We start from the raw sequence: 19,041 nt of genomic DNA on the forward strand, positions 1-19,041 counted from the left end.
TCAACACGAATGACCTTCACCGACGAGATTCTAGAGGCATTCTCAAGCCTAAAGGAACTAACCATGTTGGACCCATGGGGCAACAAGCTTAGTGGTTCAATCCATGTCTGGATCTGGCAGCACCAAAAGCTCGAGATCTTGTACTTGTATGACAATGGACTCACCGAGGAGCTGTCGTGCAACATCACTACGGTGAATTTGATTAAGATAGACTTGTCGGCAAACAAACTCACTGGCTGCATACCAGAAGACTTTGGGACTCTCAAGAAACTAACCATTATCATCCTATACAACAATGAGTTCATAGGCCCCATCCCTAGAAGCACTGACCTCATTCCCAACCTCCAATACATCTAGTTTTTCGACAATATGCTCTCGGGGTGAGGTGCTACAAGAACTTGGGAAGGACTCGCCGCTTGGAAATATTGAGGTCTACAACAAAAACTTGTGTAGCTCACTACTGGAGGAGTTTTGCGCTCATGGGAAACTATTCGACATAGTAGATTCTAACAACGGTTTCTCCGGCAAGCATTGGCAACTACCTCTCACTGGATAATATTATGCTCGGTAACAACTTCTCAGGGAAGTTTCCGATGAATATATGGTGGTTGCTATTGGTGCATACAGTGCTAATATCGCACAACTTCACTAGCACTATGACAAAACATATCTTCGAATATCTCTCGAATTGAGATGCAAAACAACCACTTCTCCGACTCGATCCCGACGTTTGGAACTAGGTTATTGGTGTTGATGGTGCATAATAGCTAACTCTCAGGAGAGCTATCTGTCAACATGAGCAATCTCCACAAGCTTTCTGAATTTTCACTAAGTGGGAACAAGATACCTGGATCCATACCAACATCAATTAAATTGTTGCAAAATCTCAAATCACTTGACCTTAGCAACAATCATATATCAGGTGCAATACCGTCATGGAGCATTGAGACAATTTCATCACTGGTAGTCCTTGATTTGTCCAACAACGAGCTAACAGGCAAAATTCTGCCTGACTTTGGCAACCATTCAATCGTGTCCCTCAATTTGTCATTTAACCAGCTCAATGGGGACGTGTCCCTCTCTCTGCAAAGTGCAAAGTACAACCACAACTTCCATGAAAATCGTGGGCTTTGTCACAAGCGGGACTCGAGGATAAATCCGCCAAAATGCCACAGAGGCACCCACCTCCAGAAGTGTGTGATAATCTTGTTAGTGCTTAATGTCACGGTCATCATCACTTCTATGAGCATCATCATATGGCTGCACTTCCGGCGCCGGAAGAACACACAAGTGGTGAAAGAAGTCGTGACTGATTGGAAAAGGACACCATTCACACCTTTGGACTTCATGAAATCCGACGTGGTCAACAACATATCTGAGGATAATTTTATCATCAACGACGGTCTGGAAAGGTGTACCGTGTCCACCTCCTAGCCTTGATGGTGGCACTAAGGACCGCAACAGCAAAATAGTGGTTGTCAAGAAGATATGCAACACGGGAAATCCGGACCACAAACAACTCAGCTCGAAGGTGAAGACATTGGGCTCAATCACAAGAACATCACTAAGCTGCTCTGCAAAATCTCCAGCTAAGATGCCAAGCTGCTTGTTTATAAGCACTTGGAGAAGGGCAGCCTTGACGACTGGTTGCACCACCGTTACCGCGAGGGCGCCCCTACACCATTGTACTAGCTGAGGAGGCTGACCATCGCTATTGATGGCCAAGCCTCAACTACATCCACCAAGAGTGGGGAGATGCTATTATCCATCGGGACATCAAGTCAGGCAACATTTTGCTTGACCCAGAGTTCCATGCTAAGATCGCCGACTTTGGCCTTACTCGAATGATTATCAACCCAGGCCAGTCCCACAACATGTCAACCATTTGTGTTACACACGGGTACATGACCCCCTGATGGGTCTCAAATCCATCAAGGAATCTCAAACATTTTCATCAAATGCTAACTAAATACGAATTTTGCAGAATACTTTCAGTACAATGGAAGGGCGAGCGAGAAGACTAACATCTACAGTTTTGGTGTCGTTCTGCTAGAGCTGACAATCGGCGTGGTTGCCAAGGGCACTGGAGGTGGAGAAAGCTTGGTTGAATGGGCATGGAAGGTATTACGGGATGCTATTTTTTACGGGATGCTATTTAACCAAAGAAAAAATGGACAAGCATATCCGTGACTTGGCTCACTTGGAGGATATCTTTGTGGTGCTAAAACTCGGTGTATCCTACACAGTCCTCAGGCGCATCTGCATCTACACGAAGCACGTCCTTACCCGGCTCATGCTCAACCAGTGTGACTGGAGGCACATACGTACAGAGGCTGGGGCTAAGCCCATGTTGTGGAGCAGCTTTTGTCATCCTTATTTACATAGCTCTCGTCACAATACTGTATTAAAAAATATATAGTTTAACTTCTCCGATGCCAAGAAAAAATTGTAACACTGATGGGCAAGGAAGAAGACATGTATATGAATGTCATAATACATAAAGTACAGTGCAGATCATAGGTAGGTAATATTTACCGTGGTTTCCAGGAATCATAAAACATTGTGGTCAGCTACACTGCCTGAGCTCAGAAACTCCAAGAGGAAGTTCAGGTTTTTCCAATGTTACGTGTTCAGGCGTATACCAAGCAGGAGGCTGGAGAGCATACTCAAAAGGGCAGAAAAAAATCAAAATCCAATATAACAAGCTGGCAAAGATAATTAATATGTGGCATCATCCATGTATGGAATGCAACTCGTGATAAACTAGCATATGACAAGCAAAACATTTATAGTCATTAATCAGCAAACATGAACTGAAAACTTCAAGTGATGTAAATGATCAAAGTATGCACACCATGTTCAACTCTTCAGTACCCTATTTTCTTATCTGCTAGACAAACATGTGAAAAAGACAAATAAAGTGGTCATCATCATGTCCAACTCTTCAGTACCCTAATAAGTAATAATGAGCTCAGGATATCTTACCCAGTCACACCATGTTATTCACTAAAGCATATTCATGTGACATATAGGTAATAAACTCTTCAGTACCATGGCTCGCCAACAACCATTGGCATTTTGTTAAGGGGCTATGGACGTTGAATACCATATTATAGTTCTACGTAGATGAAACCATGACGAACATATTGCATTTCCTTTTCATCACCATAAGTTCCCTCTGAAGATGACAGAATGCAAACTTATCTGTTGACTTGTTTATATAATACAACAACAACGACGACAAAGCCGTTAGTCCCAAACAAGTTGGGGCAGGCTTGTTGACTTGTTTATAATACATCAAAAAGAAATTCTACCAGATGGATGTGTGCAGACAGTAGGCATACCCAGTTGACCGCTCCACGACATAATTGGCCATGTAAAGACCAATGAATGTATCCCACAAAGAGTAGACAGGTGAAATGATGTTGGAGCGTTCGGATCCATTGGAAGCTAACTGGAGCAAACATACAAGATAACAATAAAGCAGTAAATAAACCAAAGAGATATCCAAGCATGAACAGAAGGTGAAGTATACTAACTTCTCCATAAATGGCCCATTTCGATAGAAGTGGATAATCACTGGCAAAGCCAACCGGAGCAAACCAGGGCGAGCAAATATGATCTTTAAACTTATGCATACGCCATAGCTTTGAAATCAGTGTATTGTACTCATTTTGCTTTATCCACAGTGAAAATGCAGTTCTATGATCAATAGATTTGTCCCTTGAAAGGGTCCTGTTACCACAGTGGTTGTAGAACACGCAGCAAGCTATACTTACCACCTGTGATGTGACAGAAAATGCAAATCTTAGAAAAATCACAAGTATCTAAGAGAACATGAACGGAACACCTGAATCATTGTATGCCAAAAAACTTACTGCGCAATTTTTGATTATAGTAAGCATCTCTGGCTTTTTCTCTGCCATGCGAGAAACAAGATCCAAATACCAGAGTCCAAGAAATGTGACGTGGAAGATGATTAGAGAGGAAATATAAACAGCGAGGAAGAGGGAAAGATTCATCCTCAAATCCAACCCCATTGACTGAAAACTAGGGAGATGCCATAATGCTGCCAAGAATATCCAAGCAACGTACCTGTATTCAGAAACAACATCAGGGAACTTATACATCTTGTTTTGCTTCCAATTATCTTTTCAAAGACTCCCGAGATTGCTTACCAGCGACTAAAGTGTGAATAGTGTGGCTTGATAGTCTTCCTAATCATGAAATGTCTCGAATGCTCATGTGGGTATGGGTATCCATGAGTCAGAATGGTCCTAACCCTCTCCATTAGAAGGGATTCAACCAGACGACCAGAGGGCTGCTTATGGAGCTTTTCTCTGACCACAAAAATACTCTCACCAAGTCAGTGATAGTTCATACTCCTAGTCAAAGCAAGCAGAGTGGGCCCTCTCTCACTGGTGAAAATTCCAGAACCGTGGCCAGATCTGCATAAAGAAACAATTGTCACAATCTGACTAAATGGCGATAAACCTGCAGAACAGCAATATCAAGACTAACTTCTGAAAGAAGTCCCAAGCTACAAAGTGGACATACGGGGATATCCTACAAATTTATCTCAGTAGCTCCAAAGTAAATCATGTAAATACTTAAGTCGCTTACGTAAAACGAATACGAGGAGATAGAGACAAAGGAACCAAAAAAAAAAGTATGCGTAGACAAACTGCAGGAGCCCATTAAGCACATGGATTCCATGGGAACGGCAGGCAGGCAATCATAACCAGGGGCAAAACACAACTACTCTTAGTCAAGGTAGCTCTACCAGGACGAAACTTCTCCCAGAAACACATAACTGAAAACATCCACTGCCCGGTAGTGCAGTAAATGTTCATAGCCAGGCCGGTAAATCTAGGAAACTACAGCGAACAAAGGACAAATTTGGCTGCCCAAATTGATATGTAAAGGAAGTCATAAGTTTTTCATATAGGGTTTTTTTTTATCTGAGAATTAGGAGGGTTTCGGCAGATGGCTCGGCGCAGAGGAAGAAATATTTTGCACACACGTACTGGGTGTTCTCTTGGGTCTCCGCCACTGATTCCAGATGCATCTCATTCATGTATATAAATCTGAGTCTATTTAGAGATTCCAATATGGACTACATACGAAGCAAAATGTACTCCCTCCGTCTCATAATATAAGAGCGTTTTTAACACTACCTTAGTGTCAAAAACGCTCTTATATTATGGGACGGAGGGAGTAGTTCATATTGAAATATCTAAAAAGACTTATATTTAGGTACAGAGGGAGTAGAAGTTATGCAGAGTATCCTCTGTATAGTGCCACAGGCACACAGTAAACAGGTAGTACCCTGACCATGTTGGCATGACATCCTACAAGTTATCTCAGCAGCCCGACACTAAAGCATGTAGTACTCCCTCCGTAAACTACTATAAGAGCGTTTAGATCACTACTTATATTAGTTTACAGAGGGAGTAAATACTAACTGTCAGGACCCCGACTCAATGCCACATCGACCTAGCATGTAACACCTCATATCACTTTGCGGCCTCACGCACGGTATTCCCACGGGTGTCGCCTTACTTTTGCCCGGGACCGTTTGCGCCTTTTGGCACACGTATATGACAGTGTCGCTAGCATCCATATGATAAGGAGCCCGGGCTGACATGGCTAGTCGTAAACCCAAAGTGGCACAGACTTACAGGGACAAGCATCCATGACCCAGCATCGAACGTGTCGGTCATCAGCGAGTGAATCCAGGCTGTAGCACTGGGCTAGCAGGACTCCGGTGAACCGGGCTGTAGCGGGCTAACAGGACTCCGGTATTCATCGCGTGACATTTCCCCGAAGGGACGGACACAGGAACGAAGAAGGACACATGCCGGCCAGCCTAAGTGTTCCGGAGCAGTAGCAAGCTACCAAGGCTCAATGGAAACACTAGGAGACATTTCCCGGTAAGAGAGGCTACTAAAGATAAACAACTAGATGGTCAGATCCCACACATACCAAGCATTTCAATAACATACACACAATATGCTCGATATGTGCAAATACAACATGGCATCACAACATGACTCTACGACTCAAGTATTTAATCAATAGGCTCCGAGGAGCGAGATATTACAACATGGGTCTCATGACCCAACACTCAGAGCATACAAGTCAAAGCACAAGCGGAAGCTATCATGTCTGGATACAGACATCTATAAATGAAAAAGGCTGAGAAGTCTGACTATCTACCAGATCCTGCCGAGGGCACAAGATCGTAGCTGAGGTAACAAGCTAAACGTCGAAGTCCACGCGGAACTACTAGTGAGACCGAAGTCTCTCTGCAAAAACATAAAATAGGCAAACGTGAGTACAAATGTACCCAGCAAGACTTACATCAGAACTAACTACATATGCATCATTATCAACAAAGGGGATGGTGGGGTTTAACTGCAGCGAGCCAGCTTTGACTCGGTGGCTATCCTAAACTACGACTGCAATGTAACTCTTTTGAGGTGGCGCACACGAGTCCACATATTCACCATATCAATACACCACTATGGAACCGCTCCCGTCTCCCTACGAGAACGCCATCCATAGCACTCACGCTTATCTTGCGTATTTTAGGGTATCCACTTTCACTTGTCTATGAACTGATATAAGCAACCCAGAAGTCCTTTTCCGTGGACACGGCTATTCGAATAGATCATATTAACCCTGCAGGGGTGTACTTCTTCACACACGCTCTCACCACTTACCGCCGTTTACACGACATGTACTCGGCAACCTTCAAGCGGAAGCCCAACGTGGGTGTCGGCCACGGCCTACCTAAACACTCGAGTCTCTAGTCCAGGTTTATCGCCTATTCGGGTTCCATCCATGAGGAGATCCGGCCGGAGTTTCGCTCACAGCCCCAAACGATGTGTACAGGGTTCCGTGACACCAAACGGGCGCCCGGTTTACCCGGCCACGTGCCTACCGCATCACAGCCCACCCCTACGGTCAGCGCTACGCACGGCCTCCAGCATACTACAAACACCAGAAACTACTTGCAACTCCTGGACAGAGGACAAGGGTGATCAAGAAGCCGAGAGGGTCCATTGGTTTCGGGCCCAATGCGTGGTAGTAGCTGAATCATGGATCACAAACACAGAACTCAGTTCCTGAGGACGGCTGCAATGAGACAACCCACCATGTACTCCTACATGGCCTCTCACCGCTACCTTTACCAAATCGTATTCACACACTTAGCTCACACACAGTAGGACAGGTTCACACGCCTCTGATTCATCCCCGATGAATCAGACCCGACTCGACTCTAAGCAGTAGCAGGCATGACAAACAAGCATGAATGAGTAGGCACAACAGGGCTCAAACAACTCCTACTCATGCTAGTGGGTTTCATCTATTTACTGTGGCAATGACAGGTCATGCAAAGGATAAAGGGGTTCAGCTACCGCAGCAGGTAACAGATGAATCGTTGTTGTCCTAATGCAGTAAAAGAGAGCAGGAGCGAGAGAGTGGGATTGTATCGGAATGAACAAGGGGGTTTTGCTTGCCTGGCACTTCTGAAGATAACATTGAGTCTTCATCAGTGTCAACGATCACATCATCGGTATCGCGTCTATCGAGAGGGGACAAATACCGGCAACACAGAAAGGAACACAATCAATGCAATGCACAATATGATGCATGATCATGACATGGCAAAATGAATGTGTTTTGGACTAATGCAACTAGCAACAGATTAAATGAAGTTGGTTTGAATACGAGATTCAATTTCAAACTCCATATATGATTATTTAAATGCCATTTAATTGATTTGTGCTAAACAGCAGCTATAAGTTGTTCTAACATGCATGAAAATGGTACAGATGGATTCCTTGAATTTTTCTGATAATTTTTCATATATAAATTATTTAATTTGGAGTTACGGTTAATTTTCTATGTTTTTTAGAAGTTTTAGCTATTTTCTGGAATTTCCTGAATAATATTAAATCCAGAAATGATTATGGCGTCAGCACCACGTCACAGTGACGTCAGCAGGGTCAACTGGGCTGGCTCGGGTCAAACCTGACGTGTGGGGGCCACACGTCAGTGACACAGGAGCTAATCCCGGTCAAACCCAGCGCTGACTGGGGTTTGACCAGGGGTGGGGCCCACTGTCAGTGGCTGTGGGGGTGTTTAGCGTGGTCATTAGTGCTAACTAAATCAGCGCCACGTCAGCTGCCGGCGTTTAACTGCCGGCAAGCTCAGATCGCGGCGGCGTCCGCGTCGGGTTTGCGCTACAGGGCGCCGTTTTACTCGTGGTTTGCGGCTACGGCTAGCTGGCAAAGCAGCGCATCTAATGGAGCGAACGGGAGGAGCTGGGGTGGCCTGAGTCGACGGCGGCGAGCTCCAAGGCGGCGGCCGAAGTTCGGGCACCTGCGGGTTTGGCGTTGTGGTGCTCGGGAGGGGAAGCTAGTGGGTTCTACGTGCTCCTGGTGAGGTTTGGAGCACGGTGGTGTGCCCGGCTTTGAGCCACGGTGGCTCTGGCCACGACGGTGACGAGGCACGGCAGCGGCGAGCTCTCGGATCCGGCGGAAGCAATGGCTAGAGCGGCCAAACGGCATGGGAAGAAGAGGGAAACGGGTCAGCGGCTCACCGCGAAGCTGCAGGGAGGGTCAGTGGGCTCGGGGGCGCGCCGGAGTGGCCGAATCGACGGAGAAGGGCGCCGGGGCCGAAGCTTGAAGACGATGGCGATGGCGGCTGCTCGGGGCCCTTCTGGTCGCGTGAGACGACGAGGAGGACGGGGGCGGAACATCGGAGCTTTGGGAGGCGTCGGGGAGGCGAGACGGTGGTTGTGGCCGCGCGAGCGCTGGTCGGCGGCGACGGGCTCCATTCGGTCGCGGGAGGGGGAGCAGAGGAGCGAGGGGGAGCGAGGGGGAGGGAGGTCCAGAGAGCGAGGGAGAAGTGGGAGGGGGTCGGGGAGGCGCGTGGCGTCTCCGGGCGTCGAGGAGGGAGGCAACCAGGCAGGAGGTGGCCAGGGGGAAGCAGGAGGTGGCCGAGGCCTCTCGGGCGCGCGCCACGCCTCGCCTCTGTTCGTCCTCCTGGCAGAGGAGGAAGAGGACAAGGGGGAGGAGGTGGGCTGGGCCGGCCAGATGGAGCTGGGCCAGGTAAGTGGCGCCAGGTAAGTTCTGTTCTGTTTCATATTTTTCTTCTGTTTTGTTTTTATTTAATCTTTTGCCACTGTTTTGAAATAAAACAAATTCAAAGACAGTGACAAAATTCCTCTGAACATTTTATTTAGCACAATGGGATTATACCAAAGCACATAAAAATGTTTCAGTTATTTGAACATATATTCAGTAATATTTGGATATAAGTTCAAATTCAAAATAGTATTGATTTAAATTCAAAGTCCCAAAATAAATCCTTTTAAAATGTTCATTATTTTTGGTTTGGATCAAAACCCTTGCCAAAAATATTAAACATCTAAGAAGAGCATTTTGGAACAATGGATGAGATTTTAGGGTTTTTGCCCTTCTTTTATTTAGGGTTTTGAGGCTTCTGAATTCCTCAATTCAAATTTCATTTGAATTAAAACATGATGCTCACATGAGGTCTAGCCTAGTGCATAACAGGACCAGGGATGTGACAACTCACCCCCACTAAACAAAAATCTCGTCCCGAGATTCAAGCGTAGGGTAAGGTGAAGGGGGAACGCAACTAGTACAATCTTCACGATCCAGGTTGCACTTCATAGGAACGTTGATTCGATCACCATCATTGTCTTGAAGTCTTGCTCTGAGAAATCCTGTCAACATGACATGGAGGGAAGAAGGAGACTCTAGAAGGGTCGATCTTCTCGAAGATCGAACAACTCACGGAATGAGACATAGGACCATCTCTCGGGTTGAGACACGAGATACACATCAAGAGGGGTGGAAAGAAACGGATGACGAAGGTTCACTAGGTGGACAACAATTCCACACTTAAGAAGGTGGTAAACGATTGTCCACGTAGCGAGGAGTTGAGTTGCCATGATACCACGACGAAACATCCTGAAGGAGGGTGATTCGTAGATTATTTCCTTAAGTGGCAAAAAGAATTACCTTTGATTCAGAGATCATTGAAAACCTTTATACCAGCCTAAGGCAATTCTCAAGCGATCGTTTGGAGGGGGTCAGTAGAATGGCATACTCGGACTTGGATGATGTGGATTACCTTGTTGAAGACAACGCAATGGATGAATTTGCTTATCACCGGAAATGGAAGAGACCCATGGTAGAATGGCACAATGGCGGTGCAAGCTGGGAACAGAATGCAAATGCTGGGAATGATTCTGGTAACTGGGGAAGAACCCAACAATAGAGAGTGAATTCACTGTTTGAATAGGTCATAGCATTGCCGAGGAAACTGAGAGGAATCTCAGTTAGAGCCGATGATAACACGTAGCGCTTGTGCGTGCTCTCAAGAACTTGAGCATTTCCATAATCATCAAGGTTTTACCAACATCCGTGTCAAGGATCCTGGCAACACAACTTGCTACCATGATAAATGATGATGGATGATGCAGATGCAAAGGAAGATAACACTTTCTCAAATTTCACCCTTGGCGGGGCCAAGGAAATAAAATCTGGATGATCAACCGAGAGACATTTAGCACTCCGCTTCTAATGTACTCCTTGATGTGCTAGCGTAATCCACCCATAGATATGGTTTGATATCTAGAACATCAAGTAAAAGGTCGGACTTCGGAACACAAAAATCCATAGGGGCAACTAGGGAGTAAACCCTACGAAATCCCTATGGGGAGGTGGCCAACTTCATCAATCAAGATATTATAATAACAGGTCTTCCGGCTGGGTGTGTTGGCCACGACATCCACTTTACCGGTTATCGCGCGACCAACATTATAATTCTTGGGAAATATTCCAACCATCATATCTGCCTGAGATTCAGATCTGGTTGGTGTCAGGATATTCCAGACTCATCGAGTCTAGGAAGAAAAACGGAAGTTTGCCACACAAATCGACGAGATGACGTTGCGGGATTCTCGGGAGATGAACTACGATAGCAAGCTCCAAAACATGAGCTGGTTCTGCTACAAACATGTGAACACGTTGTCCCAGACAAGCATGACCACGTGGTAGTCTTATAATAAAACACTACCGAGTTCAGGTGGGGAACCATCAACGAGGATATCAAAATCCTTGCATAAGGCATGCTCTTAAGAAGGAACTTCTTCTCCTTGAACAAATCAATCAGTGGCTTGGTGTGCTCGGAACACATATGGAATGAAGGTTGCAAGTCTCCAGACCACAGAATACTTCGCACGTATGCATGACTGACTTGGGATGATTCCAGAGGAAGCAAAACTAACTTTCTCAAATCCACGGCGGCAACTTTCACCAAATGCACGTGTATAAGAGGAAGTCACTCCTTTCATCAAACAAATACTTCATGAGCTAGCATGAAGATAATGCTTTCAAAAGTTTCCAACACTAGCTTAATGTTCAACAAAATCATGGAGGAGATAAGGATGTTGTCAATGGGCTCAACAACAATTCATCTAGGTTTCCTTTTAAAAGGAATTCCATAGTTAAGTGAACACGGTGATAGCATTGGTCAGACCAAAGATGTAATGGTGTATGCTCGAGGGATCAACCACGAATAATACAACATTACGAGCATCGTTGGTACTGATTTGATTTGACGATAGCCCACACTCAAATCAAAGGATTGATAAGACAATAGGTCCAGCAACTGATCACAGGGACCAATCAATGAAGATATCATCTTTCTTCAACACACACTACACAAGAATATCCCTTTGGAACAAACTAAGTTAGGCAAGCTTTTATCTTCCAATTCTCCAAGTTGTTGTCTAGCTTAACCAACTAGCTCAGGGATATCCAACACAGATTCTTGGAGAAAGGGTGGTTCACAAGAAACCAACTTGATCACGAGCTCAACATAACAGTCAGGGAACAACCTGGTAATACTTCCGAGAAGATATTCGGAAAATCATGAACCACCGGTATGTTACTAAGCTCGAGAACAATCTCGCTTTTGAGGGCAAGACGATATGATAAAATGAGTGAGGACTTGACAAGATCCTAACTCATCAATCGAAGGGTGCACCGAAATAAGGACTAGGTAGCACGATCAGTCTTAGAAGGATGATTCAAAAACCAACACGCTAAGAATGAAATTATTATCCTTTAACTACCAAGCAACGAGGTTGCTGGGAGTATTGATTTCACACATCTCAATTCATTTATCGGTATTCCGGTTGCATCAACACGAGGGCCGAGGAATGACTAATGATGGTGAGAAGTATCACTACGTCAAAATTCATGAGAGTTGGTGCAGTTCTCATGACAATTCTGACATAGAGGGGTAATACTCCAAGGTAGAACAGAACCAAAAGCTGGATTGGCATTTGATCTGCGGCATACAACTTCTTTGACTCAATCCTGGATATGGAAGAGGTACTGGAGTTTGTTTCTCCTAGTCATTCCGAACTAGAATGGCTTGACGGACCACAAGAATAACGAGCATCGGTGAACACGAATGCACGACATCAACTTGACTATCAACTGCTGGACAAGGGTCAAATACAACTACAGAGGGACAACTCAAAAGAACATATGATTTCCTGAGTTGTGGATGCATGGTTTAGCATGTCGAACGAAGTTCAACATATTTCTTCCGGATAACCCATGTAGAAAGGTAGAACTGGCAGAGCCACAATATATAATGGAGAACTCATCAAGAGCACTCTGGTTGTGATCGTTCAGTTCAACGAGGAACTTCTGCCATAAGTAGTTTATGGTATTTGGAAGAAGGAGATACCACGGACTTCAAGGACTATCGCAAAGGTTACTAATATCCTAAAGGCATTAGCAATTACTATCAACATGAAGTAGGTAGAGTGAATCTCGGGTTCAAGAACCCAGGAACAGAATACCTACTACTAAGTAGCATCACGGGATGCTTCCGAGAATAAAGGCCAGAATCATCATACTGGGAACACAGATCATGGCTAGGCCACTAGATGATCCCCTAAGACACCTAGGGTCATAATAATATCTCCAACATATATGTCAAGGTAACAGAGTACCTCAACTCACTGATTAGTGTGGTTAATCTGGCCCATGGGAACATTGAAACGGGAAGAAAGGATTTGCAAATGCATCAGACTACTTAGAAACCTGGGATGATTCGGATAGCATAACGGCTGTAAATGCTCAGAAAAGATTTGAGACATTCACAAAAATGGTGGCATAACCACTCAGAAGCACAATATCAAGGTTCCGAGATCAACAATTAACATACGGAAGTAGTAGGAACTGAACTGAGACTTAAACCCAACAATCTTAAGTCTACGGATTAGTAACACGTGATCCTGATAGAAAGAAGAGATAGCCTAGTTCTTAATCCCCGTAGAAGAGAAGATGATGACTCAGATCAGAAGGCCATGAGGTATAAGGAGTAAAAAGAGCCTTACGTTCCATCCCACAATCAATTCCCTTATATAACTAAGAATTTCTAGACTCAACTTCGACCAGTTTGGCTTGGTAATCCTACAGGCAGTCAAGCTCTGATACCAACGCTGTCAGGACCCCGACTCAATGCCACATCGACCTAGCATGTAACACCTCATATCACTTTGCGGCCTCACGCACGGTATTCCCACGAGTGTCGCCTTACCTTTGCCCGGGACCGTTTGCGCCTTTTGGCACACGTATATGACAGTGTCGCTAGCATCCATATGATAAGGAGCCCGGGCTGACATGGCTAGTCGTAAACCCAAAGTGGCACAGACTTACAGGGACAGGCATCCATGACCCAGCATCGAACGTGTCGGTCATCAGCGAGTGAATCCAGGCTGTAGCACTGGGCTAGCAGGACTCCGGTGAACCGGGCTGTAGCGGGCTAACAGGACTCCGGTATTCATCGCGTGACATTTCCCCGAAGGGACAGACATAGGAACGAAGAAGGACACATGCCGGCCAGCCTAAGTGTTCCGGAGCAGTAGCAAGCTACCAAGGCTCAGTGGAAACACTAGGAGACATTTCCCGGTAAGAGAGGCTACTAAAGATAAACAACTAGATGGTCAGATCCCACACATACCAAGCATTTCAATAACATACACACAATATGCTCGATATGTGCAAATACAACATGGCATCACAACGTGACTCTACGACTCAAGTATTTAATCAATAGGTTCCGAGGAGCGAGATATTACAAACATGGGTCTCATGACCCAACACTCAGAGCATACAAGTCAAAGCACAAGCGGAAGCTATCATGTCTGGGTACAGACATCTATAAATGAAAAAGGCTGAGAAGCCTGACTATCTACCAGATCCTGCCGAGGGCACAAGATCGTAGCTGAGGTAACAAGCTAAACGTCGAAGTCCACGCGGAACTACTAGTGAGACCGAAGTCTCTCTGCAAAAACATAAAATAGGCAAACATGAGTACAAATGTACCCAGCAAGACTTACATCAGAACTAACTACATATGCATCATTATCAACAAAGGGGATGGTGGGGTTTAACTGCAGCAAGCCAGCTTTGACTCGGTGGCTATCCTAAACTACGACTGCAATGTAACTCTTTTGAGGTGGCGCACACGAGTCCACATATTCACCATATCAATACACCACTATGGAACCGCTCCCGTCTCCCTACGAGAACGCCATCCATAGCACTCACGCTTATCTTGCGTATTTTAGGGTATCCACTTTCACTTGTCTATGAACTGATATAAGCAACCCAGAAGTCCTTTTCCGTGGACACGGCTATTCGAATAGATCATATTAACCCTGCAGGGGTGTACTTCTTCACACACGCTCTCACCACTTACCGCCGTTTACACGACATGTACTCGGCAACCTTCAAGCGGAAGCCCAACGTGGGTGTCGGCCACGGCCTACCTAAACACTCGAGTCTCTAGTCCAGGTTTATCGCCTATTCGGGTTCCATCCATGAGGAGATCCGGCCGGAGTTTCGCTCACAGCCCCAAACGATGTGTACAGGGTTCCGTGACACCAAACGGGCGCCCGGTTTACCCGGCCACGTGCCTACCGCATCACAGCCCACCCCTACGGTCAGCGCTGCGCACGGCCTCCAGCATACTACAAACACCAGAAACTACTTGCAACTCCTGGACAGAGGACAAGGGTGATCAAGAAGCCGAGAGGGTCCATTGGTTTCGGGCCCAATGCGTGGTAGTAGCTGAATCATGGATCACAAACACAGAACTCAGTTCCTGAGGACGGCTGCAATGAGACAACCCACCATGTACTCCTACATGGCCTCTCACCGCTACCTTTACCAAATCGTATTCACACACTTAGCTCACACACAGTAGGACAGGTTCACACGCCTCTGATTCATCCCCGATGAATCAGACCCGACTCGACTCTAAGCAGTAGCAGGCATGACAAACAAGCATGAATGAGTAGGCACAACAGGGCTCAAACAACTCCTACTCATGCTAGTGGGTTTCATCTATTTACTGTGGCAATGACAGGTCATGCAAAGGATAAAGGGGTTCAGCTACCGCAGCAGGTAACAGATGAATCGTTGTTGTCCTAATGCAGTAAAAGAGAGCAGGAGCGAGAGAGTGGGATTGTATCGGAATGAACAAGGGGGTTTTGCTTGCCTGGCACTTCTGAAGATAACATTGAGTCTTCATCAGTGTCAACGATCACATCATCGGTATCGCGTCTATCGAGAGGGGACAAATACCGGCAACACAGAAAGGAACACAATCAATGCAATGCACAATATGATGCATGATCATGACATGGCAAAATGAATGTGTTTTGGGCTAATGCAACTAGCAACAGATTAAATGAAGTTGGTTTGAATACGAGATTCAATTTCAAACTCCATATATGATTATTTAAATGCCATTTAATTGATTTGTGCTAAACAGCAGCTATAAGTTGTTCTAACATGCATGAAAATGGTACAGATGGATTCCTTGAATTTTTCTGATAATTTTTCATATATAAATTATTTAATTTGGAGTTACGGTTAATTTTCTATGTTTTTTAGAAGTTTTAGCTATTTTCTGGAATTTCCTGAATAATATTAAATCCAGAAATGATTATGGCGTCAGCACCACGTCACAGTGACGTCAGCAGGGTCAACTGGGCTGGCTCGGGTCAAACCTGACGTGTGGGGGCCACACGTCAGTGACACAGGAGCTAATCCCGGTCAAACCCAGCGCTGACTGGGGTTTGACCAGGGGTGGGGCCCACTGTCAGTGGCTGTGGGGGTGTTTAGCGTGGTCATTAGTGCTAACTAAATCAGCGCCACGTCAGCTGTCGGCGTTTAACCGTCGGCAAGCTCAGATCGCGGCGGCGTCCGCGTCGGGTTTGCGCTATAGGGCGCCGTTTTACTCGTGGTTTGCGGCTACGGCTAGCTGGCAAAGCAGCGCATCTAATGGAGCGAACGGGAGGAGCTGGGGTGGCCTGAGTCGACGGCGGCGAGCTCCAAGGCGGCGGCCGGAGTTCGGGCACCTGCGGGTTTGGCGTTGTGGTGCTCGGGAGGGGAAGCTGGTGGGTTCTACGTGCTCCTGGTGAGGTTTGGAGCACGGTGGTGTGCCCGGCTTTGAGCCACGGTGGCTCTGGCCACGACGGTGACGAGGCACGGCGGTGGCGAGCTCTCGGATCCGGCGGAAGCAATGGCTAGAGCGGCCAAACGGCACGGGAAGAAGAGGGAAACGGGTCAGCGGCTCACCGCGAAGCTGCAGGGAGGGTTAGTGGGCTCGGGGGCGCGCCGGAGTGGCCGAATCGACGGAGAAGGGCGCCGGGGCCGAAGCTTGAAGACGATGGCGATGGCGGCTGCTCGGGGCCCTTCTGGTCGCGTGAGACGACGAGGAGGACGGGGGCGGAACAGCGGAGCTTTGGGAGGCGTCGGGGAGGCGAGACGGTGGCTGTGGCCGCGCGAGCGCTGGTCGGCGGCGACGGGCTCCATTCGGTCGCGGGAGGGGGAGCAGAGGAGCGAGGGGGAGCGAGGGGGAGGGAGGTCCAGAGAGCGAGGGAGAAGTGGGAGGGGGTCGGGAAGGCGCGTGGCGTCTCCGGGCGTCGAGGAGGGAGGCAACCAGGCAGGAGGTGGCCAGGGGGAAGCAGGAGGTGGCCGAGGCCTCTCGGGCGCGCGCCACGCCTCGCCTCTGTTCGTCCTCCTGGCAGAGGAGGAAGAGGACAAGGGGGAGGAGGTGGGCTGGGCCGGCCAGATGGAGCTGGGCCAGGTAAGTGGCGCCAGGTAAGTTCTGTTCTGTTTCATATTTTTCTTCTGTTTTGTTTTTATTTAATCTTTTGCCACTGTTTTGAAATAAAACAAATTCAAAGACAGTGACAAAATTCCCCTGAACATTTTATTTAGCACAATGGGATTATACCAAAGCACATAAAAATGTTTCAGTTATTTGAACATATATTCAGTAATATTTGGATATAAGTTCAAATTCAAAATAGTATTGATTTAAATTCAAAGTCCCAAAATAAATCCTTTTAAAATGTTCATTATTTTTGGTTTAGATCAAAACCCTTGCCAAAAATATTAAACATCTAAGAAGAGCATTTTGGAACAATGGATGAGATTTTAGGGTTTTTGCCCTTCTTTTATTTAGGGTTTTGAGGCTTCTGAATTCCTCAATTCAAATTTCATTTGAATTAAAACATGATGCTCACATGAGGTCTAGCCTAGTGCATAACAGGACCAGGGATGTGACACTAACAGCCATCCATCCCATATGCAATATATAAATGGATCCCAGGAGGGGAAACTGGATACAGAGACAAGAGAACCAAAAAAAGATACTCTAGTTAGGAGAGACAAACTGCAGGAACGCATTAAGCACATGCACATGGATCCCATGGGAAAGGGACAGGAGGCAATCATTAGGAGAGCCAGAAACCTAGCTTTAATCAAGACATTATTATGAAGCAAAGGCAGATCTAAAAGGATGGGATTTGTCCCCCCACCCCGCAATTTCCCCCTGAAATCTTTGATAAGACCACGGCTACATAGAAGAAAGAAGTCAAACTCTGAAAGCATATCCACTGTCCAGCACTTGCAGCAAAATGGACATGGCCAGGCCAACAAATCTTCTACTCCCTCCGATCCAAATTAATTGATGCAACTTCAGCACTATCATCTTTGTACTAAAGTTGTAGTACTAAAGTCGCGTCGATTAATTTAGATCGGAGGGAGCAGTAGGAAATTACATTGTGCAATGAGGTCTGTGCTCTAGTACAAGAAACTACAGAGAACAAAGGGACAAATCTGGTTGGCCAAAAGAGACAGACAAATAAAGGGGGTAGCAAGTTTGTTTATATATAGTCCCTCTGCCCCCATAGTATAAGATCTTATACATGTTGGATGTAATAAAATCTTATATTATAGGACGGAGGTAGTAATAGACAGACAGTATCTAGGAGAGGAACACAGATGGCTAGCCTTTTTGTTTTCCCCTGATGATATGCCGGCGACGAACACGAGAAAGCGGAGCGAGTAAACAACACAGGTACCCAGGAGGGAAACTGCAGGTATGAGTCAACTAAACTGGAACCAGAACTGAATTCGCGCGCGCGTGCACACAAGCAATCGCAGCAGGAAAGGGAGGCGGCTTACCAAGTAATGATCCGGCCGGGTAGGGGACGAACGGCCTCTGGCCTGCGGCGAAATTCGGGAAGGTGGGGAGATCTTTGGCAGCGGAATCTGCCCGAGTTTACTCCCCGCTGCCGCTGCGCCTCTCTTGTAGCTTGCTGGCTGCGGTGGCGGGACAGTGGTGTCACGTCCGAATAAAGCAGCAGCGTCCGGAGCCCAACCCACTAATCTCCAAACCTCACCGACTTTTCTGCCATGTCCCAAACTCTCTTGACTTTTGGTACAGGATACAGCAAGGATTCATTGGGTGGGACGAGATGAGGGAACAATACAGTAGGTGAGATGCTGAGAGAACAGGAGGGGAAAGTTCAGAGCCTCTCCTGCTAATCCACATCTACTCTAGACTCTAGACTTATACCCATGGAAGCTTTATTCATCTTCCTTTTTGCGCACA

The 19,041-nt window shown here is 46.4% G+C and overlaps 1 protein-coding gene across 4 annotated transcripts; it reads right to left on the reverse strand.

The window, feature by feature from the left end:
• Window positions 1-1,883: 1,883 nt before the first annotated feature.
• LOC123104852 (uncharacterized) lies at window positions 1,884-18,909 on the reverse strand. 4 transcript variants are annotated; one of them, XM_044526765.1, is made up of 7 exons: window positions 18,612-18,909; window positions 4,179-4,448; window positions 3,879-4,095; window positions 3,540-3,782; window positions 3,315-3,454; window positions 2,536-2,653; window positions 1,884-2,399 (listed from the first exon to the last, which is right to left on the reverse strand). In XM_044526765.1, the coding sequence occupies exons 2-6, from the start codon at window positions 4,289-4,291 to the stop codon at window positions 2,623-2,625; spliced, it is 744 nt and encodes a 247-aa protein (XP_044382700.1). In that variant the 5' UTR covers window positions 4,292-4,448; window positions 18,612-18,909; the 3' UTR covers window positions 1,884-2,399; window positions 2,536-2,622. The 4 variants fall into 4 exon arrangements, with proteins under 4 accessions (XP_044382700.1, XP_044382702.1, XP_044382703.1 ...); XM_044526767.1 differs by having other exon boundaries at window positions 1,896-2,399; window positions 3,345-3,454; window positions 18,612-18,906; XM_044526768.1 differs by lacking the exons at window positions 1,884-2,399; window positions 2,536-2,653 and adding an exon at window positions 3,136-3,178 and having other exon boundaries at window positions 18,612-18,908.
• Window positions 18,910-19,041: the final 132 nt, after the last annotated feature.

This window comes from Triticum aestivum, chromosome 5A (assembly GCF_018294505.1).
Source record: "Triticum aestivum cultivar Chinese Spring chromosome 5A, IWGSC CS RefSeq v2.1, whole genome shotgun sequence".
Lineage (NCBI taxonomy): Eukaryota > Viridiplantae > Streptophyta > Magnoliopsida > Poales > Poaceae > Triticum > Triticum aestivum.

Excerpts from the sequence above, each read along its gene's own strand:
- LOC123104852 (XM_044526765.1), bottom strand. The coding sequence starts at position 4,291 with ATGGAGAGGGTTAGGACCATTCTGACTCATGGATACCCATACCCACAT. Across the intron at positions 4,096-4,178 it reads TATTCACACTTTAGTCGCTG|GTACGTTGCTTGGATATTCT; the intron begins GTAAGCAATCTC and ends TTCTGAATACAG. Across the intron at positions 3,783-3,878 it reads CTATAATCAAAAATTGCGCA|GTGGTAAGTATAGCTTGCTG; the intron begins GTAAGTTTTTTG and ends GTCACATCACAG.